At 42.1% G+C, this 23,071-nt stretch overlaps 1 protein-coding gene across 1 annotated transcript in view; it reads left to right on the top strand.

The window, feature by feature from the left end:
• Positions 1-23,071, top strand: part of LOC128910514 (bifunctional heparan sulfate N-deacetylase/N-sulfotransferase 4) — a 108,703-nt gene that overhangs the window by 79,148 nt on the left and 6,484 nt on the right. The window contains exons 8-12 of the mRNA XM_054203847.1: positions 15,526-15,708; positions 17,411-17,507; positions 18,651-18,774; positions 20,038-20,212; positions 21,252-21,422. Coding sequence (XP_054059822.1) covers positions 15,526-15,708; positions 17,411-17,507; positions 18,651-18,774; positions 20,038-20,212; positions 21,252-21,422 — 750 coding nt within the window. The remainder of the gene's footprint in view (positions 1-15,525; positions 15,709-17,410; positions 17,508-18,650; positions 18,775-20,037; positions 20,213-21,251; positions 21,423-23,071) is intronic.

Genomic DNA, 23,071 nt, shown 5'->3' with positions numbered 1-23,071 from the left:
TAGCAATTTCAGCAAATATAAATAAATATTAAGCTCGTATACCAAAAATGTCTGCACTTCCACGAAGCAACACCACATAGATGGTTAAATTAGAAAATGCCCCAGTGACATTGCATTAGGGTAAAGAGTTTGCTGAGAGATTGTCAAGGGGATCTTCCGATGGAGTTGTTTTTTTAAATAGCTTCTACTGAATACTCAATGGCTCAGAGAGATATTTTTGCTTTCTAATTTATGAATCCTAAAGATGAGTCATGTCTGGCAGAGATGATTTAGTAGTATGCAGAGGAAGGAGATAAATTCCACCAAGACAGACAGAAATCAAACCAACTTTCCTCTGAGTTTTAATGAGGGTTACAAGAATCCCAGCCAGACCTTTCCAGGATCCGGCTAATGCAGGAGGCTGCTCGAGTCTAGAGTTTGGGGTTATTCTTTGCGTAAACGCTTCAAAGCAAAGCTCATTAAAGTTAGTGGAAAAAATCTCAGCGAACAGACTGGGTTTGAAATACACCTAAATAAGTGCAACTCTTTCAAACGGCATCAATCCACCTCCTCTCTGAAGGGTTTCATTCATTTGGAGGCTTAGAACAATAACAAGGAACTTCAGATGTATTTACAAATAAGAAATACGCACACGGTTTGGGATGGAAAATGAGACGTTACTTTGGCTGTTGGATTTTTCCTTTCCTATTTGATACAAGAAAAGCAACGAAACATTCAACCAAAATATGTTTTTCTCCCTTGCTAGACCAAAGCTAGATGTTATGTCGTTATTATTATGGATGTTATTTACTTTGTGGTTTGACAAACAACATCAAAAAAATCAGTTATTCACTAAATCCTAATTAGGACAGAACTAAAAGTCATAGCATTAGCACTTTCACGGCAGTGGTTAACGTAAAGCAGCAAAACCGCCACAATCAGTAGAAATAAGCAAGGGAAGAGGACAAAAAAAAAGAGAGAGACCTCTACAACTTCAATCAAAAATGTAAAAAAAGTTTTACAAAACTGCTTTTGTACCTAATCTAATTTTGATAATAAAACAAAACTTCCCACAAGAATAAGATTCTTACCACTGCGCTGCAACAGCATGTATGTCTGTATTAATTGTAGTTAGATCTTAAAAACAAGGAATTACGTTGCTACTCAAGATATATCTTCAAAGCCAGGAATTTAATACCAAAGAGGATCAGACAAGAAGAGTGCCGTGTCCTTAATCTGAACATAACACTAGGCAGCTACACAAATGGGATAGAAAATTCTCTGGCTCTGACCGGCATTCTAGTGACCCAGTCCCTTGTGAGTAAATATTTAGGTTTCTCTGCAGGTGTACAGCATTCCACTGCTTCAACAGGAAAACAAAGTCAACTTAAGACTTTCATAAGTTTATTTACTTTTTAAGCCATTTCAAACAGCATCATTTCCTTTTCTCTTCCTAAACCTCGCCAGTTCTTTACAACCTTTTTGCAGTGCTTTGAGGTGCTTTCAAAGGTACTTTTTAAAAAATGTTTGCTTCATTGGGTCACATAACAATAAAAAAAATTTATAGCATTTCAAGGGGTTCAACATTTCAGTCATTTTCAGCATTTTTTTTCTCATTCTACTTCTCATTATTTACATAGCTTAATTGCCCTTAGAATAACTTTATCCATTCCCAGAACATATTTGTAAAATCCCCCTTCCTCTTTGTTCACTGCAGCAGTGCTGCGCCATATTCCTTTTCTTTCCCCTGTTTTTATTTTTTAAATACCTTCCCATCAAACCCTAACCAACTTTACGTGTGCTCTTGTCTTTGATATACCCAGTAGAGAAAGGCAAATTAATTGGCATTAACATCAACCTGCATTAAGGTACCTTGTTTCTTTTGAAAGAGACCTTTGGTATCAATCAGAGCAACAGATTTTCTAAGGGACGCTCACAGTCACATCACCCGCTGGCGTGAACAAAGACGGAGCATGAGGTGGAGCAAGCAAATGGGATGAACAGAGCAGATCCCTTGCTTTGCTTCCAAATGCAAACCCTGAACATTTATAATTAAAGAATAATGTTCATAACATACAGTTCCCAAACTGAAATACTTTCAGCGGCAAAAAGCAGGTTTCTCATCAGAAAAGTTAGGGAACTCTGTTGGAGTTGAAACTTAGGGAGGATTTTCCACATCCAAGTGTCAGGCTCAAAACTAAGTGGGTTCAGTCCCTGTTCTCTGACCGTTGCCCTTCATTCAGTCTCCTGAGAAATGCTCTGACATATTTAAAGCCTGCTTTTACAAACTGTTCTATAGATCACATCTTCAGCATGCGCAAGGTCTTCCGGTATCTGTTTTCTAGCTCCTCTCCTTTACTCCCCTGCTTCACAGACGATAAAGAACAGTCATAAACATTTAACAGCCCAGATAAGCTAATAAATACAGCCCTAAATATTATCGCCCCTACAAACAAGAGGGAGAGAGTAATTTCTCCTAAAAAAAAAAAAAAAAAAAAAACTCTTTAAACCAGAGAGCTTTTTATTAAGCCAGCAAGTGACAGCACAAAAGGCGCCTCAGCCGAACACTAAAGCAAAAATAAGAGCATCAGGCTTGGAGAAGAACCAGCAAGACCCACTTGCTTAGTTGAGGAGTCACTTAATCGGATTTACTTGCCAGTCGGAAACCTAATATGAGACCCCCACCATCTCAAGACATTCCGACCCCTGTCCTGGGTCACGGCTGGACACAGTGAATTAAGATTTTCTGTTGCCTGAACCCAGAAGGGCAGATGTCCCTAGACAGGTGGTTAAATTGAAGATCTCTGCCAAGGAGCAGATTCTTACTTATATCCCATGTCTTAATTCACGAGTTGCTTCTCTTTGCCTATTCTTCCTTCCTTTTCCTCCTTGTTAGACACATGAACCTGGCTGGGCTAACTCTTGCTTTCCCCTTCTTCTCACGGAGTGTTTTAATTCAGTCTCCCACTGTCTCCTTTTCATAGTTCCACAATAAAGAAGTTTCAGAAGCCATTCCTGCATTTTGTTTTCATATATATAAATTTCTCTACTCTAGATTTATACCTGCATCACCCCATAGTATCTAGAGACACATGCATACCCTGCACAAAATGGGTTTTGTCCGCAAAGCCAACAAAATAAGACATCTTTGCAACTCACAGATCAAGCCATTTTTCAAGTTAAAAAAAGAAAAGCAGCAGAAAGAGGGAAAAGTTAAACACTTCTTTAAACTCCTCTTCCTACTTCAATCAAACATCCCTAAGCAGCTTTAACCTGAGATGAAATGTGGCGTATGAAATTCAGGCAGATTAGCTCCTTTTGTGGGAATTTGGTTGTTGAGAGTGGAATCAGACTTCTGATTGAAAGGTAACTTTGAACTCAACTCAGCAGCTACAGACAGTCCATAATAAGGTACATTATTATTCTAACTTAGAACAAGGTGTGATCACGCTTGCAGAGATCGGCAAATTCTTTGTAGGTGTCATGGGACACTTTTCATTTTGAAGGCCACTTAAATGCATTTACATTTTTAAACTCTCACCGTAACTAAAGGGTTATTGTTCTTTTCCAGCCTGTTAGATCTAGATTCCGCACGTCCCGCATGTGCCATACTTTGAACATTTTGTTCTTGTTTCCTGCTCTCACTCATCACAAAAACAGATGAGAATCACACATTATTGCTTCAAAATATGAAAAGTAAATGCAGAGAGGGGTTAATTTATACCTTCCATAAGAGGTTTGGGAGTGTTATTATGAAACATCTCGAGTGTTAATAATATTTTTCTTTTTATTTGCTTTGTTTCTCTGAGCATTGCTGTAGAAAGAATAAAAAATAACCTTGGGCATTGTAGGAAATACACTGCAATCCAAAAGTAATTCATAACGCAGTTCTACTAAGGGCCCTGTGAATAGAGCATCTCAGCATATTTCAGGAACATGAAAAAGAAAGCAAGCAACCTCCCCGCTACAAAAATGTCAATACTCGTTGAGCCATAATTAGCAGGCTATCGCCTGTAGGGACAGGCTTGTCCCTCTCCAACACGGGAAGAGGGATATGTTCATTCTGCCAAATTAAAAGGGGGTTTTGCTATTAAGCAGCTACGTCAGAATTCATCTTAATGGTCACAAACATACCAAATGAAATGAAAAAAGAGGGTGAGTTGGGCCTTATTCTTCTTTGTACAGGGGCCATTAACCTGCCAGAGGAATGTAAAGAACCATTTTACTGCGTCTAAGCGAAGGTCACAGCGAAGCACAAGGCAGTGTCCAGATGCTCGTCCCTGTAGAGAGGAGCACGGGGCTGCTGTCCCAGGGGCATCCAGCCAGCGCTGCTGGGGCAGGGAGCGTAACTGCAGAACTCAGTCATTAGCTTTTGCCTGAGGAAAAGGGAAGTATCTCCTCTTTATTCGGAAAAAGACTTGCATCCCACGCACGCTGGGCATCATAAACACTTCTGTTTTCTTCCTGCCACAACACGTATTCAGGTTCAATACAACCCATACACATTTGAAAGATAGCACACTACAGAAGTGCCTGTATCTACAGCACAATCGCCCCTTCCCCTAAAGATATTTCCTTCTGCAACTAGAAGTCCTGTGAGCACTGATAACACGATAGAAATATTATAATACAAACGGAAAATTTGAAGCCACTTTTATCTTCCAACTCCAGGTGTTTGATTAAATCCACTCCAACCTTGCTCAGGCTTTCAAATCTTTTTTCCCCTCTTTGTAAATCATTCTTTTCTCCTTCATGCCACATGGCTACCCCAGCTGCAAAGAGCTGGTACAGGAGAATATTATCCCATGGAAACTCAAGCCTTCAGCAGCATATTTAGAAACTAATTAGCTTGAAACTCAAAGCATGAAGAAAATACTACAAGGCTAACACATCTCCTTTCTTTCTTTCTTTCATGCCGTTTTCCTTCTTTATGAAAGCTGCTACTCCAACACCATGTGTTTTGGTACTTTATCAGAATTACTTCCCAGCAAGTTAGGTGATGGCAGAAATAGTAATAAATGACTGGGTGTCAACAAGAGGGTTATTGGGTAAAGAGAAAAAGAATCTGTTACCTTCAAGCACACACCATACAATAATTTATTAAACTGTCAGGAGCAAGCCTTTAAGGTAAAAATGAGCTGACTCAGAATTCTCTGATTATTGAAAATGAATCCTTAATAGAAGTAAATGGACAAGAACAAAATTTCCTTGCTATGTTCGCCATTCAAAATTAATTGGAAAGTGGCTGATTTGAGAATATTATATCCTCTAGTGAACTGAAAATGCTGTATTTTTTTTTCCTCTGAAACCAAGAGTGGAGAATTAAATTAACTCTGAGGTTTGTTTGCTCAGAGTAGGCCACCAAAATGGATTAATTAATCATCATTTATGAATACTCTGTAACATAGAGCAGTCAGCTCTTCATAAAACTGCTAAAATAGCAACATGACAGTAGAACAGTTATAAAAACAAATGGTACATTTCCTGCATCTCCAGTCTATATCAACTTGCCTGGCATTCCTTTCTTTGCAGTCTGAGAGAAGGGATCCTGGTGAAAACTCTTGTTCAGTGTTTATAAAAGGGCTCAGTTTAAACGGGATGATTCATAGTTGCTGTACGACTCTGTGTGCGGCACAAGGTCCTGGGCAGTGATTTCCACAGGGAACGTCAGTATTGCTCTGGGAGACTTTACCTTCCTCTACCCGGAGACTATGAAGTGCCACATTAATGATAATAGACATAATTCATTCCATCATTCAGAAACCAGTTAGAACCAGATCTTACTTAAGCGTATCTATAAATGTCAGAGAAACAGCCATTTATGGACGCTTTTCCAAACTAATAACCATTTTGACCATTATTTGCCATTAGCAGATACGTGAGCACTTTTCTCCCAAAGGTCAGCCGGCTCAAAGGATTGTGTTTTAACTCATTGATTGGAAGGGTAAACAGAGAGAAAAATGATTGAAGATCCAGTTTAAAAAAATAAAAGCACTGTCACTAGGGCAGGCTCTTACTGAACTTACTGAAGTCCTGCTGAAGCAAATAGAGCAGTTGCATCTTGGCCCGGTGTATTGAACTGTGGTCTGAAATACCGGGATTCCTCTATGGGTATTAATGCGTCGTTTCTTAAGATGGTCAGTTCACCAAACTTGAGGTCCATATTCGTTTCAGGACTAGTTTCTTCCTGCCTAGAAATATTGTCTTCCCTGGAACCTTCCAGAGTAGCCAAGGGACATCTCCAAGCTGTGAGGGGACGACATTCATTTAACCCCAGGTCATTGCAGGGGAGGGAAATTTGACGGAGCATTCCCCGGTGACCCGCAGTGTCTATGCGGAGAGACTCAAGTCAAGCACAAAGCTTGGCTCAAACACAGCGTTCATAAATATTTATTACCACTGTGATTAGCTGTTTGGCAGCCTGGCCACTGCTGGCTCCCCTGGTTGAATGCTGTCTAGCTGTTTTCACAGATTCCTGAGTGGCAGAGTCTCCTCCTCTTACCCAAGAATCACAGCTATGCAGGTGCTACACGAGTAGAGCAAACGCTCTTTAATTGGATCTCATCGTATCCTCTGCGGTCCGCATAACTGAGGTTTAATGTTGCTTAAAACATAAGCAACGTATTTAGATTTCTTCGAAGTAATGAGAGCCCTGTTTATTTCCATTAAAATAAAAGTCAAACGGGAAGACATTTTCTGACTATTTTCCACTCACACAAATAAGAGGCCCCATAAGATATTCTGGAAATTCTGGAAAACTAATTAGTTTTGCTACAGAGATATTTAATCTGTGCTATAAAGTGATCCCTCCTGGATTATGTGCAAGAGCTACATGCTACTCAAACATGTCATTATTTAATTAGGTATTAGGCATTTATCAACAGGCACGCACAAATAAGAAAGCAGAGCTGACCCTTCCCTAGAAATAAGGCCAAGGAGCAGGAAAGCTTGAGGAGGGCAAAAGCAGCAGAGCCTGCAGGCGGATTGATGGTGATGGCTCCAGCCTGAGCCCTCCGACATCATCTGTCATCTCCCCACACACACGCGTGAGCAATGCCCCCACACGGGATGCTGACTCCACAACTTCCCCGGGCAGTCCGTTCCAATGCTTGACAACCCTTTCAGTGAAGAAATTTCTCCTAATATCCAATCTAAACCTCCCCTGACACAACTTGAGGCTGTTTCCCCTCATCCCATCACTTGGTACTTGTCACCTCGCTACGCCCTCCTTTCAGGTAGTTGTAGAGAGGTATGAGGTCTCCCTTCAGCCTCCGTTTCTCCAGGCTGAACAACCCCAGTTCCCTCACCCGCTCCTCACAAGACTTGTTCTCCAGACCCCTCACCAGCTCCGTTGCCCCCTCTCTGGATCCTGACTGGCGCTTCTGTAGTCAGGGGCCCAAACAATCGGTGCTGTTGTTATTTCACTTCCACAGACCCGAAAGCAAAAATTTTACTTTACCTACGTATACAGGGGAGGCAGAGTGTATTATTTAGAATAATTTTTGCCTTTTTCCGTGCTGTGATAAATACAAGGCTTGTGAGGCAAGCCTCATGGTGTCCTAGGGGACACCATTCAAAGACACTGCAGAAGACCTTGGCCTGGTGCTGGCCCCCGGTGGTCATTCACCCATCAGCTCAGGCCAGCCCTCCTGCTGCCGTGGCAGTACTGTCAGGACAATATATGCAACGTTAAGAACAGTAAGGGAGAATTATCATTATTTCAGTGCAGTAACAGAGAAAGCTTCACGATTTTCTATAGATGCAGCCAGATGTAATTTGGTATCATAAACCGATGGCCAAGGAATACTCACATTCTTCATCGGCACAAAGTAATTGAAGCTGAACTGATTTTTATCTGCAGAGGATTATGACTAAAGAGGTCGACAGCCTCGACCAGTATTTTGTAGTTGCTTGACAGAATTAACAAGGAGCGAGCGATATATACCGTCAAGGCAAAGGGTTATTGATAGCTATCTCCTTACACAAACTCCTGTGATCATCTTTGAAAACTGAAGACCAAAACCATCTGAGACTTCTCAGAGCTGTGTCTTTGATGATGCTTTTGTTATTCTGTCAGAAATGGTTGGTGTACAAATCTGACTTAACCCAAATCCATTTTCACCTTCTTCATTTGTGTGATTTTAAATTGGGTTTACTGTCGAGTCTGAACTGAATAGGTTGATTATTTTTTTAGAGGAAGTTTATAGTCTAAGGAAGCCTTTTCAATGAGAAAACACAGGTGGCAACAAAACAAATTCTTGTATCATGAATTTCACTTAAAAAAGAAAATACGTGCTTATAACAGGAGGGTTGAATTGCTCTAGACTTCTGCAAAGACTTCATGGAGCCCATAGACGTAACTGGTAGGACCGCGTTCACAGAAGTCATTAAACCTTGGCCACAATTAGATGTACTGCCGATCGCTTATACAAGTGTGACAAATGAACAGACATAAAAAAATCCATTTAGTTTTTCCACCCTAATGCAGCTACACACTGATTGCATAAAGTCATCAACAGCAGCAGTTATTTTTTCACAGGCTCTGAAAGCATGCCCTAATGGTAAAAAAAAAAAAAAAAAAAAAAAATCCACTTTTTTTTAATTGCAGGCTTTAAAAAAAAAAAACAAACAACAAACTAATGGAGTGGAACTTCCTAACTAGCTTTCTTCATATAGGACCTGACTTGTCGGGGATACCAAAGATGTATATAACACAGGAAACAGTTGCTGTGTTGGAATGTGGTCATGATTTAGCCTTTATTTTAAAAGTGAGACTTGGGTAGATATTAGAAAATAAAAAACAGACATAGCAACTTGATTCTCATAGGGAAAGGAACAACACACAGGATTTTTCTGTCAATAATAAAGAATTCATTTAATCGTACCAACTAAATAATGCAAAAGTAGAAAGCGTTCCTGGGTAAATGAGAAACAATTTCGCTCTTTGAATAGGGAATGTTAAAACAACATAGATACCCTACAACATTCGTAGAGCTGTCCCAAGGCCACGTAGCACCACTGATCGACAGCAGCTTCCCCTCCCATCGCCGGGAGCACTTTGGGTGGAATACAGACACTCTAATGAATATGGGCACGGGAAATAAAACGTCATTCAACGGTTTTCTTTCCCCTTCAATCAAAGACAAAAATGTTTCTTTCCAAACACTGCCTTTGTTGCTTTCTTTAGAGGTATCATGTTTGGAAAATATTTGATTATGCTGTCAAGAATGCTAAAATATAGAAAGATGTGCAGAGCGGAAATAGAGTAAAAGTAAAAAAAGCGATTTTCAGGCATATAAATGATTTTGCTTCAGTAGCAGGAGGGTCATGAATATGAATAGCGCTGAATTCTAGAGAAACAATTTGTCATTATTAAAATTAGTGCTTTGTCAACACAAAAATCTCACTCCCAGCTTCCTTTTTGTGCTGCTGCACAAACAGCTGCATTAAGGGCCCACGCGTTCTGGGATTCATTATCAGTGAATGGGGCTCTGGCTCATAAGGTACAAGAAAAGTCTGTAATCCATAATAGGAGGCTGTCAGGATGTGAAATATATTAAACACTCGAAACTGAAAGAGGTATTTCTGTGGTCAGCCTAGCATAGAGCTACTTGGTATTAGTAAATGGACACTTGACAGTTTTGCATTTCTCAGCCATGACATCCCATTTACACATTCAGAAATACAACATGCTGCCATCTAGATCCAATTATGAGAGTTTGCTCTTGGAGCAACTGTACAGCATTTTTCGGAGCACAATGGAAATAGACAGAATAGCAAAATTCATTTTTTTCTGGGAAACATTCATGCAAGAGAGGAAGGGAGAAGAGCAGTAAATATGCCAGCACGTTTCTACAAGAACAGGATGCCTGCACCATATATTTCCCAACACGTCTTTGTTTTGCGCGAGGTTGAGCTATACCCCTGGTTTATTTTGCATGCATTAATTCCCCCTTTCTTGCAAATTTTATTTAAGAGGTGCAGAAGCAAGGAAAAAAGTTGTTAAAGGCAGCGAACAAGTTCCCCTTAGAGGAACAGGATTCACATGTGAGACCTGTCTCTATTCCTGGGCTTCCCAGCCATTGCTGGAAAGGGACAAAGGACGAGCAGGAGGAAAGGACCTAAAAGGGAACATTGATCCCATTCCATTATTGAATGGCTGAGGGGATGAGGTGGAGCACGTTCGTACATAAGTTTTGTAATTGTTTTTTTCATTGCAAGCGCTAGATCGATGGACAGGCAGAGTTTCAAATATCAACATAGAGGTATCAGCCAATATTGGATTCCCAATATCGGATAGCCATCCTTGAGACTGGCCGGGCACACCAGTGAGACTGGTCGGGTTACACTTCGGCTGGAAGCCGGAGCACTGACAGTCCTTTTTCCGTGAATCTCCGTCCTAGCATGTAGGCGTATGTTATTCTCAAGGAGAAACCAGAAGCTTTGTGGTAATTTCATAATCGTTTTAATTGTCTAGGATAGATGGCAAGGGCGGTGGTGGCTATGGAGCACGGGCTCCTGGGGAACAGAGAGGAAGCAGCCATATTTAATATCAGCTCCTGTACAAATCGACACAACTGCAGATTTCACTCAGGCTGGAGGGATTCGCACCAGCTGAGGGTGGGATGTACCCTCGGTCATCCAAAGGCACAGCTTTGAAGTGAAACATCAAACATTTCTGCACTCAAAGCTGCGTGTACAGCATAAGCTAAATTCTGCAGTAAACAAATGCCCACACGGGAAGGATAGAGTTTTAAAAGCAAATGCGTCCTCATTTTGGAAGTCCCTTTACCCTTTGAGACCTTCAGGATGTTTATGTTCCTAGTGGTCATGTATAGTAAGGAATTTAAGCCTCTGGAAGCATAGCCAAGCGGCTAACGGGATCTTCGTAGCTACGTGGCTACTGCTAGCATGACGTGCGTCACCCAGCCAGTCTGAAAATCCCACCGGAGTTCAACATTTCTTGAAAACTTCCCTTTAAAGCTACGTCCACCCTGCAGGATCTGCAGTGGTTTGCAGTTCTCTGGGATGATTCTCCCCAAACAAACGAATAGGATTTCCAGTCTCAGGGTAGACTAGCACCCTAGTGCCCTCCAGAGATGTATAGCTAACCTTCATCCAAAAGCAAGTGCTTTTAGTTAAGATTGTGCTTAAGAGTAGATAAACCTCTGTATTCTGCATTAATAGGTACACAGGGCTGTGCATCTGGAGAAAGTTACCTCTGAGTACAGAATGCAGTTTCAGGGCACTACAAGCAGATCTAGCATGGTTTATATTCCAATAAATTTGAAAGCAGCCCTTTATTTTTCTCTACTAATCTAGATGTCATTTTATATATATAACACAAGCACCTGTATACAAACATCGCATATAGAGAATACGCCGTGTGTCTAAAATTTCTGGATACAATTGATTTTTAAAAGCCCTGGAAACAAGAACCAGACAGTAAAACCGTGTGGTGGTGCTGTCATTAGTTTACAAGCAATCTCATAAGGGTGACCAGTTCACGTTTGTTAGTAAGTCACTAACTAAATATTATGGTTTAGGAGCAGAGGAGCTGGTAAACAGCCAGATGCAGGATATAGCTTGTGTTAGATTCTGTCAGGTGGAGGAATCGTAAAATACCCTTCCTTTCCCCCTGCCCACCCAGCCTAATGGAATTAATACGATTCATCAGCCAGATGGCACATTAACTGCACAGGTGCTTTGAGAAATTTAGGACCACTGTTCTCCTCCCACCTCTTTCTTTTGAGAAGAGAAATTGCAGACCATTGTGGGTATCTCTGAAATGTTAATACAGAGCAGGCAACAGAAACCAGGAGAAAAAAAAAAAAAAAGCCCATTACAACAGTAAGATCAGAATTTCCACCGTCTGTGGGGCACAGCTCTCCATTCATTCCCATTTAATATAGATAGAAATAAGATGCTCCTAGAAGGGCTGCATGGGTCGCCCTAGGGAGAGGAGATTAATTCTTTGCAAATCACACCATCCCTCTGCGCCTCAGTTTTGTCATGAGCAAAACATAAATCTCAGAATTCTCTTCTTTTTTGTGCAAGACTTCGAAAGCCATAGCTAAAAACCCATAGATGTTTCTTACAATAAAATGAGGGGTTAAAAATACAATTAAAAAGTGTGTTTCTGTAAAAAAAGGACCCTGGGTATAAAAGAGAGAAAGTGATTTTGAGAAAAATGTATTACGGGGTATTAGAGGGAGGCAGCGGCTGAGATCTAGATCAGAGGGTGGATGGCAGAAAGAGAGAAAAAAGCAAAAAGAAAGTTTTCCTACCTACACCTTCACCATTCTCGTCCCTTTGCGCCTCTCAAATTATGAGTGATCACAGCAATGGGGACGGAGGGAGAGATAAATTGCCCGAGCTAATAAGACACCGCATGGGTACAAACCACCGCATCATTTGAACACCACCATCCTGCGAAGAGTCTGTGTTCTGGCACCAAAGCAGCACACAACCCACCTCGCTTCCCGTGGCGCGTTGGCTAGAGATCGTATAGTGACAGCAAGGGATTTTACTTGGTGACTCGCTGCGCATCCGTGGAACACGCCTTGCTTGTGCCAGTTTAACCTTAAGAGTAATGCCAGCCAGCCAGAGCCCTTTCCCCAGCCTCGGGAATTTGAAACTATTTATTGCCTTTGTAGCGCTCTGTTGCGCAGAGCGGCATCCTGCCTCCCTCCTAAAAGCATTTTCCTCACCTTGATGAAGTGCTGCCGGCTGGTGAGTCTCAGTCTCTGTGCTGTAGCTTCCTTTTTGTCCTAGAAGGTATGACAACAAAGCTCTTTCTCTTTTATCCACCAACTTTGCTGAGAGTGCCGTGGGAGGGGACACTCCTTGATTTGCACCCATTTCTTCACTCTTGCCCTCCAAGCTGGTTCTGAAGCCTTTTTGGGTCCACCAAAACAGCACAGCAAAGCAGCGCGACAGCGTTGTGTGTGTCCCGGCACCAGCATCGTGCTATTTCAGCACATTTCTAGGCTATTGCATTTTCTATGGATTGATTCATCAGCATGAAAACAAACTTTTGTGTGCATCCCTGCTGTAAACACGAACAGTTAAGACCCGTCTCCTTTTGTCTCAACTGATACGGAGATAAAGCAAAGAATTAGTTATAGTTTTATCCCATGCATAATGCATCATATTTAGGGTTTTTTCCACTTCAAAAAAGATCAATGGAGCAAAAGAAGTCAAGAGAGATGTCCAAGATCTTTTGACTTCATAAAGAGTGATCAATTGGATCTTTTGGATTGGAGTGCAGCCTAATGAAACTCTTAAAATAAGCTAATACCTATCTCCTATAAGTATCTTTTTACATGTAAAACTCATTCAAAATCAAGTGTAAAAAAAAGGCAAAAAGAGCAAGTAGATCTGCTTGCATACTTTATTTGCTACAATAATATTAAATTGCTGCAATAATATTAAATGTCATTGACAGACCCTTTAGCACTTATCAAAAAAACACTTCAGAGACAAAATTATATTCTCTATCAACATTTTTTAGAAGTGTTTTCCTTTTCAGCATTTTAAACTAGTTTGCAGGAAGCGCATGTCGCATTTTGAGGAGCTGAACTCTAAACTGGAAAGGATACGTTTGCGTTGGGGTTTCTGGAGTGGGGAGGAGGAGGTCAGTAGGCTGGAAACCCAAAGAAGAAGATTCATTACCTTGCTTCTAAGTTTCTGGGCTACTGCACGCGGGCATGCACAAAGACCAGGGCAATTTTAGTGTTCTCTCCAGTTACGTCAAACACTTTCAGTCATAAAATGCACGGGCGCTGGAATCCGCGCAGTCAAGCCGACAGAAAAAAAGATCTTGTACAGCTGCCAGTCTCGGCTCAACAGGGGCTCAGAACAGAATAAAAGCGAAGAATAAATTACCTTTTGTGAAATAAAGTGGGCACAGCGCAAACACACTGCAGATGGGCCATAAGGGACACTTTCTCCTAAGTTCCATCCATCTTCACCTTACAGGAGTACTAAAAGCCTTATCAATAATTTAACAAACTAATGGACATGTTTGTAAACATTGTGGGCTGATGCTTAAAGAAGCACCACGTTGGCAGAGCAAGCTGGTGAAAGTGGAAAGCTTGTGGCTTTTTCTTCTGTGGTTAATTGAAAGCCAGGCCAGCGTGGTGCGCGACGGACGCAGTATTTTTGTCAGCAGCAGAGCTCAAAACCGGGACCACAAAACAGCAACGTACGAAAGGGCAGACTTCATCTTTGGGTGGGAGCAGCGGTTGGTTTTTAAATACCTCCAGGGATGGTGCCTCAACCACTTCCCTGGGCAGCCTGTTCCAGTGCTTGATAACCCTTTTGGTGAAGAAATTTTTCCTAACATCCATCCTAAACCTTCCCTGGTGCAACTCGAGGCTGTTTCCTCTTGTTCCATCACCTGTTACTTGGAAGAAGAGACTGACCCCCAGCTTGCTACAACCTCCTTTCAGGTAGTCGTAGGGAGCAATAAGGTCTCCCCTCAGCCTCCTACACCTTGGCATCTCCGGCATATCTAACGTACACAGCCTAAACATTGTCCCCCACGTCTGGGTTGTGCAAGACATCACTCAGACTACAACCAGCTTCCCTCGAGACACGGGGAGAAAAAAGCCTAACTGACCTGAGCGCCCACCCAGGGTGCTGGAGACCCAGATCTCCTGCTGCAGCTCTCAAAGGAGGAAGGTGCCGATGCTGCCTCCTCTCTGCTACCTGCACATCCCTTTATAAGCTCACAGTTGTGCTGGCAATCCCCATTCCTAATCATCCGAAAAGAGATCACCTGGATGTAGATACCTATCTGTAAAGCAAGCAGTTTACCTGGGAATTAAACTGCTAAACTTACCACCACCATATTGCGAAGTTCGCTGTAACCAACATTATACCTCTAATTTTTGACTTGGCGTCGAGGCCTCCTTGAGGCATGATGCTGTTATTGAGAAGTGCACTGCCTGACATGCTTTCCTGTTTATTTGCTATGGTCACGTTAGTTAATTTGTACTTTGTGTGATCTGCTGCATATTATCAATTGTCAGCTTCAGAGGTGGTGCTGAAAAAGAAGAAAATATACGCTGTTCAGTTACCACTATGATGTTATTTCTTGATAACACTGTAATTAAATTCCATTGTCGTTGCGCGTGCTATCTTAGGCCAATGTACTGAGTAAAACAGCCAAGTAACAGCACTCATTTTGATACCCTGCAGGTATTTAAAGATGGGTGGACATGGTGCTGAGGGACATGGTTTAGTGGTGGGTTTGGCAGTGCTGGGTTAATGGTTGGACTCCATGATCTTAAAGATCCCTTCCAACATAGACGAGTCTATGATTTATGATTCTGTGATTCTCTTATTCTATGATTTGACCCTCACAGAGAGGCTAGGAAGTGCAACTAGTTTAACTTTGTCATCGTCTTCTTTCAGGTTTGGAGGCGGGGGGGGGGTGGAGATGGTTTGGTAAAGCTCCCGGGAGCCCCCATGCCTGCCCTTCCAGCCAGAAGCTGCCATCTCCTGATGTCCAGCCCCTGAAAGGTTTCTCTTGCCTCCTAGATCAGCATCTTCATGACCCATTTGTCTAATTACGGGAACGACCGCCTGGGCTTATACACCTTTGCGAATCTGGCCAACTTCGTTAAGAGCTCGACCAACCTGAAACTGCAGACGCTGCCCCCAGTTCAGCTGGCTCAGAAGTACTTTGAGCTCTTCCCGGAGCAGACGGACCCTCTTTGGCAGGTAATGTCGCATCCTCTTCCTCCTCCAGTTGCAATCCGCTTGTTGAAATAAGAATCTTTTTCTATGAATATAAAAATAAAAAATCCCCACTTCACATTCAGATACGTTATTTCTTCCTGCACGCTGCCTTAGATTATTCAAGTTTTCTTGAGGGACCAGTGTTTTTGACTAGAAATGGATTAGCTTCTGCTTACGCCAAACCAGGCACGCTAAAAGCAATTAGTGCCGTTTATGTGAGAGAAAGCTTCCCTTCCCATCCCTCCTGTCTGTAGCTTTGCCAATGTATCACGTTGTGTTAACTGATACTGGTAAGATGCCCGCAGACAGCTGGCAGCGAGAACTATCTCAGGGCAAACGATGCAGATTCATTGCACCCTTTCAGGGAGGAACTGGTAATGTTGGATCACAGCTATGAGGAGGATTTCCCACCATCTGAACCCCATTCAATGAAATAGCGAGGAAAAGGGAAATCAGGAGGGGTCAGCGCAGCAAACACAGAAATGGGCAGCGATTTTAAGAGTGGAAGAGGGTTTCTGCACAGATTCACTGTTCTCTGTCCCTGTTTCAAACGCACAATAGCGCTGCTTGTAATCTCAACGCTGTAATTTCCTAATCATTGTTACGCATATCTGGGTCTTCTCTTATTCAGAACATGCTGTGCCACGCTGTGCTTTTAGCTATGCAGGCATAAATCCAGAGTGACGCCATGGGGATCTGTGCAGTTACTTTGCCTTACACTGGCAAAAAGGAGAAGGAAATTTCCCTATTATTTTTGGCCCAGATCTTCTTGGCAAAAGAAGTATACATCTATAACATTTCCATTGAGTTTAGCAGAGCCGCAGTGATTCACATCAGTTAATGATTTTCTCCATTATATTTTGTTAACTTTATTCACCAGCAAACTGTATCTTCTGTTACCAGCCAAATACTACGCAAAAGCAGTATCTGTACGGTAACTGCTTTAAAGAGCAGTCAGTCCTAACCTTTTCTGTAGGGTCTTCTGTTCACACGTTTTTATTTTGCATTCATAAGTAGCAGAAAGGTAAGGAGATGAATAATACCCCACATTTCTATTTTGTCCTTCCTTTCGGGTTCTTACATAAATTAAAATTGGCGCTAAGTCCTGTGCATCTGAAACCGTTTTGTCACCTAAGAAAGTAATGCCTTGAAGCTATTCAAACAGAGGTTTCCATTTTAACCTCAAATGAAAACTTGATTAAATCAATGTTTTAATCTTTTTTTCCTTCTTTTTTTTTTTCTTTTCTTTTTTTCTAACGACTGAACTTAATCCTCAGTCATGCAAAACCATTACATACACATTGAATTTTAGTCAAAGGGACCACATACATGCCTGCCTATGTGCCTGTGGACTCTGAGTTTATTAAATGAGCCTGACTAACGGAGAGAAGGAAAAGCAGTAGTCTCACAGGGTGTGGATTTTGACACCAGTCCTTCCACGATTTGCACAACTGTGTAGCGTTACTGGCTTCACTGGGATCCCTGGAAGGAGTTTGGTCCCTGCGTACCAGATCCGTACCAGAGTGCTCAATATCTGTCAAGAGTGAATTCGTATGAGGAAATGTGGGATTTTACTGTTTAGTGTAAGGCTCTGGCATGAGTGCATAACATTTAGATCCTGCAAAGACTCGGGTGCATGCATACATTTAGGAGACCCCCAGCATGATCTTCTTTTCTTCTTCAGAATCCGTGTGACGATAAACGACACAGGGATATTTGGTCCAGAGACAAAACTTGTGACCACCTACCCAAATTTCTTGTGATAGGACCTCAGAAAACAGGTAAGAAGTCATGAATTTGTAAGCGAAGCCAGCCCCGCCACCACCCAATTTTGTACCTGTGTATTTGTGTCCTGTAAAGTGAAGCCAGCTCCCTGCTATAGAGATGGTGGCTCCCCATCCCTACGGGATTCAGACAGTAACTCCTTCACTTCACAGAAGGGGACAACTATAGTAAAATTGCATTCATTCACCATTCAAAAACCCCCTATGCTGTCAGGCTGCCCTATGTTAAGATTATTAAGTTCTTTGAGAAATTACTCAAACATCGTCTGAGCCCCTACTTGACAATAAATGTATTTACCACCTTGCTGGCCTCTGAGGCTCTCAGGGCATTATTTGAATTAAGCCCCATATTCCCACTCCCAAGATAGCTCTTGCTGTTGTGGACATATTACACAAAGTGGATGCTGAGGCAGGGAAATGAATGACTAATCCAAGATCACACAGAAACTCTGCGACAGTGACAAAGAGACGGCAGGTCTTGATTCATAGTCGGATGATAGCTTGCATAGCAGCAAATCATTGAAGAGCAAGTTTAAAGACACATTCTCCAAAATTTCATTTACTACCATAGATCATTTCCAGTTGTTTTTGTCAAAAAAAAAAATCCAAAAAAGTACTGTTACTGGCACTTCAAAGCATACTTATTACATTCGGGTTTGTTAGCGTTGAAGTAGACAATTTATTCCTCAATAGCAGACCCCCAGGAAAAACGCACAGAGGACAGAGGTGCAGGTCTGGGAGCAACAAAAGCACAGTCCCGTAATTAGCGCTTTCAAAAGGTTTTGTGCGACGTAAATAGTTTCAAAACAAACGTGTTCAGGCCAAATTCCCTCACTGGTTAAATACACAGTCAAGCAAGCAATGTTGTGAACAGCAATATCGCTCTTGCATCAGAGGGCAGAATTCAGAGTTTGGAAATGGGAAAAGTTCGCTGAGTGGAGAAATCCGCATGTGTTCCCCCCTCCCTCTGAAAGCCCCTTGTGCTTACCCAGGCCTTTCATCAGTAGGCAACTTTCTCATAAAAGCTAACCTCATTTTCCTGTACATCTCAGCGTGCATTGATGTAAAGTACTTTCTTGAATGAATAAAGTCAAAGGTTTGGTTTTTTCTGTTTCCTAACGGCATCTCTTTTTGTTGTAGGAACAACAGCGCTTTATTTATTTCTTCTGATGCATCCTTCCATTATCAGTAATCTCCCTAGTCCAAAAACTTTTGAAGAAGTTCAGTTCTTCAACGGAAACAACTACCACAAGGGAATTGACTGGTAAGAAGACTAACAGGAAAAGAAGTGTGCATTATTAATACATGGTAAATCACAGTGGAACAATTACAGCAGCATGTATGACATCGACATAATTACTGGATGAATTTGTTACGCTTGGCATTATCAGACAGAAAGAGAAACTGATTTGTAATGATGGGTCATTTAATCAAGTCCTCAATTTTGTTTAGATATTACAGTAACAAATTTCTTATTTTTTCATGCATTTTAATACAATAGCCAGCTCTGTTACGATCTCTGTCTTCATGCTGAATAGAACCTCTGACTTTTCATAACCGTTATCTATACTGAATTACACTCTTTTTCTTCAAAAGCGGCTTTTCATGAAGTAAGATTCAATTCGTGTCTTCATGAGGAAAAAAAGCCACTGTAAAGCATTTCAGCTGCTATTCCTATCGCAACTTTAAATATTGCTTTTACTTCTTTTTTGCGTAAGAAAAGCATTTTTGTAAGGCTTTCGTTTCCACGGGGAACAGCAGTTCTCATCCTTGTGTGAAAACTGAAATACAAGACAAACATCACACGAGACCGAGACAGATTAATCTGGAGCGGTTTCCCTTGCCCCCGCACAGCCTGGAGAGCGTGCGGAGCAAACGAGGCCGACCGATAAAAGCAGGCTCTCCCCGCAACTACGACCAGCTTCTCGGTTCAAGGTGTCACGAAAAATAAAGGGAAAGAAAAGCGTGGCGTTTTTCTTCACCCAAAAATGCCTGCGGAACAATTTCAGCCTTCTGCTTTGTTTGAATTCTTCGCCCTTTCAGTTGAACCTTCTGTTTCACTTACTTAGAATCCATTTTAAGTGGAAAAGACCATTCAAAGCCAAAATTCAGATCTGGCATTCCGAAAACGTCTGAAAGAAAAGATTTGTCAGTTCCAAAATGAAAATCTCAACAATGTTAAAATTAAATGGTTGACATTTTGAAACTTTTCCCATTTTTTTCTGCAGCTAAAGCTGAACTCACTCCAAACTGGTGAAAGATATCCCTTTGACATTGAACCTATTAGCAAAAATTCCATCCATCAAAGGAAAAAAACCTAATTACCTGACTTCATGGAGGCTTTAGCTATTACCAGCACCATGTAAGAGCCCCCTATTCCAGTTCCGGAGTGAGCTGAGAAATTCAGTTTTCCTTCCTGCGAATTATGTCTGAAAAATTCACCTTTTCACCTACCATGAAATAGGAAGCACAGGGATGTGTCCCTTTTGTGATCCTGCTAATTTCAACAAGTTTCTTCACCTCCCAGGTACATGGATTTCTTCCCTACTCCTTCCAACATCACCACCGACCTCCTCTTTGAGAAAAGTGCCAACTATTTCCATTCTGAGGAAGCTCCCAAGCGAGCTGCTTCCCTCATCCCCAAGGCCAAGATCATCACCATCCTCATCGACCCATCCGATCGGGCGTATTCCTGGTACCAGGTACGGACCTTGCCTTTGAGAAACGGACAGTGAAATCCATGGCAGGGGATGATGGCCAACATCAGTGGGAATTTGTGTCCTTGAGCAAGAATGGGATTTATCGCAAAGCATTTGCACTCTGTAGAAGCGGAAGGCTGCTGCGTGCCAGCTTTTGCAGTTGGCACCTGTGACACCAGTGTCATAAACGATGAAACTTCTCAGCACAGAGCTGCCACCAGCTGTAAACAAACAGTTTAATCTCAATTACAGCTGACACGGCATGGAGGAAAAGCAGCATTCCTCGCCCAGGGAGATACACAGGGGAAAAGGAGCATGGCCTAGCTAGAAAATCAGAGCTCTTGATGCTGAGAATGCGGAACCTCATCCCATCCTCCAGCGTGTAGGCGCTGTGCAAATATATGCAGTGTCTTCTAGAGTTTCCAAGGAGTTAAAAAGAGCTGTGTCTGGAGAGTTGTTGTGGGGTTTTTTTTCTCTCCTTGGAAACAAAAGAAAGCCTGTTGTTTTTCTGAGGAAATTCCAGGATGCTCTTTCTTGCCTTTTACTGAGCCCACACCTTTCCATAAAAAGTCTGCACTATTTAAAAAAAACCCCACCTACCTTTAGAGAGACGTTTAAGCATGCATGTAAAATATGGTGTAGTCATACAGATGAAGAAAATACTAAAAGCAGTGTTACACAGACACAAATTACTAATGTTGCAATAAGGATAAAATACACCATTTGTGGTACTGTTTTTATGAGTTCTGCGAGAAATAAAACATGGCCTAGGGCTGCAGTTTGCACCTTTTTAATATCTCATTTGCACCTTTACAACTGCCGATGTGAGATGCAAAGTGAAAAAAAAAAAGCAGTAAAAAAAAAATTGTGCCTACTTTGGCAGAATTTGGATCCTGGTCCCCCCTTGGCTCCTACCCAGCAGAAGTGGCACTGGTGGGGACCCGAGGGGCTGCTGAGGCTGCAGCCCTCCCGACAGCTCTCGGGAGGCTTACAGCTTAATCTTCAGCATCCTTGTGATACGTGTCTAAATATCTCCCATTAGCATCAGCGATCCCACGAGGACCCCGCTGCCCTGAAATTCAATTTTTACGAAGTCATAACGTCCAGCCATTGGGCACCCTCGGAGATAAGGACTCTCCAGAAGAGATGCCTGACCCCCGGATGGTACGCTGTCCACATCGAAAGATGGTTAACTCACTACCCTGCTTCACAGGTAATTTCCAACCTGTTGTTTCACCGAGCTCATCGATTCTCGGGAAGTCCCAAAATGAGTATGGCCTCATCATTAGAAGTGATGAGATATTTCCCACTGGAACTCTTAGCTCTTAGGAAATGCGGATTTGACAAAATCAGGCTATTTGGCAGAAGTCTCTTGATTTTTCTGTCTTTTGATGGAAAAGATGCAACAGGAAAATGCTATGAACTGTGGCCACATGGGCTTGATGGGGGAGTTTGGGGGTTCGTTTCAGGATCATCCAAGGTTGCCAAGGCTTCTGGGTCCCAAGAAACAAGCAGCTGCAACATGAGACGACGTGGGAAGGTTTGACAAATTAATTTAGGAAATGCCAGGGCTTTTTCTAAAAAGAAACATCATTACGCTTCCCACTCACTCCCTTTCATAGAAAATTTCACAATTGTTTGATCCTGATAAAGAATTAGCCTTTCTCAGTCTTAGAACAGTAATTCTTTCTTTTGCCCCATCTTCCTTCAGATATTTTATTGAATCCTCTTTTATAATCTTTCCCATGAAAAATTTACATAAACACATCGACCTAAAGAATATTCCCATTACTAAAAAAAATGATTTACAGATATTAACCTAAAGCAGACATTTTAGTACTGCAAAATATTTTGCCCGTGGACGTGGTCCATAGCTCAGTTATTATGTGTATTTACCGTAAGAAGAAGTTGTAAAAGGGTATTTAATGAGCAAGAATAACAAACAAGTATCTCCAGAGATTGCTCTACGTGGGACAGAATTTTGCTGAAAGGAGGCAGAACTGAGTGTTGCCGATTTAGTCGGTGATCTGGAAAAACAAAACAAAATAGAAGCTCCGTCTTTTTTGCAGTCCTCACTTGTTCTTTTTATACAGTCTCAGCTATACGACAAAGAGGAGAAGCGGGTCAATCCCATTTCCAGGAGAAAGGAGAAAGTCTCAGTTAGTCATTTACTTTCTCCTTTCATCTCTAGCCTTTCTGCTCTTTCATAAATGGGGAAGGAGCACCGCCTCCAGCAGCTGAGCTTGCAGCAAGGGCATTCCCAGGCAGTGTTGGCCTAGGAGCACACAGGGCACATCTCCTCATCAGCCGCCACCTCCCAACTTAGTCCTCCAAAGGAGAAGGGGCTGTCCTGGCAAATTTGGGGCCCGCAAAGGGTGCCCAACATCCCATGCCCTGTTACCTGTGCTCCTTCTCTGCCCTCACTCGGGGCTGCTCACGCCTTTCACGCACCAGGGGATGTTTAGGATGGGTATTAGGAAGATTTTCTTCACTGAAAAGGGTTACTAAACATCGGAACAAGCTGCCCGGGGAAGTGGTGGAGTCGCCGTCCCTGGAGGTATTTAAAAGTCGGGCAGACGTGGTGCCGAGGGACATGGGTTAGCGGTGGTTTTGGCAGTGTTGGGTTAATGGTTGGACTCGATGATCTTAAAGGTCCCTTCCGATCTAGAGAATTCTATGATTCGCCTGACGTAGCAAAGAGCGAGTACGGCCCTCTTATTAAACATTCAGGGGCACATTGACATATTTCTTGTAAAACCGGTAACCGCTCATGTTTCATAGTTAGAGTGATTAATTTTACAAGATCCACAACAAAATGCACTCATTCTTAATAAGGTGCACACAGAGAGTGCACTCACAGTG

This window comes from Rissa tridactyla, chromosome 5, assembly GCF_028500815.1.
Source record: "Rissa tridactyla isolate bRisTri1 chromosome 5, bRisTri1.patW.cur.20221130, whole genome shotgun sequence".
Taxonomy (NCBI): domain Eukaryota; kingdom Metazoa; phylum Chordata; class Aves; order Charadriiformes; family Laridae; genus Rissa; species Rissa tridactyla.
This window is presented reverse-complemented; position numbering and strand designations above follow the sequence as displayed.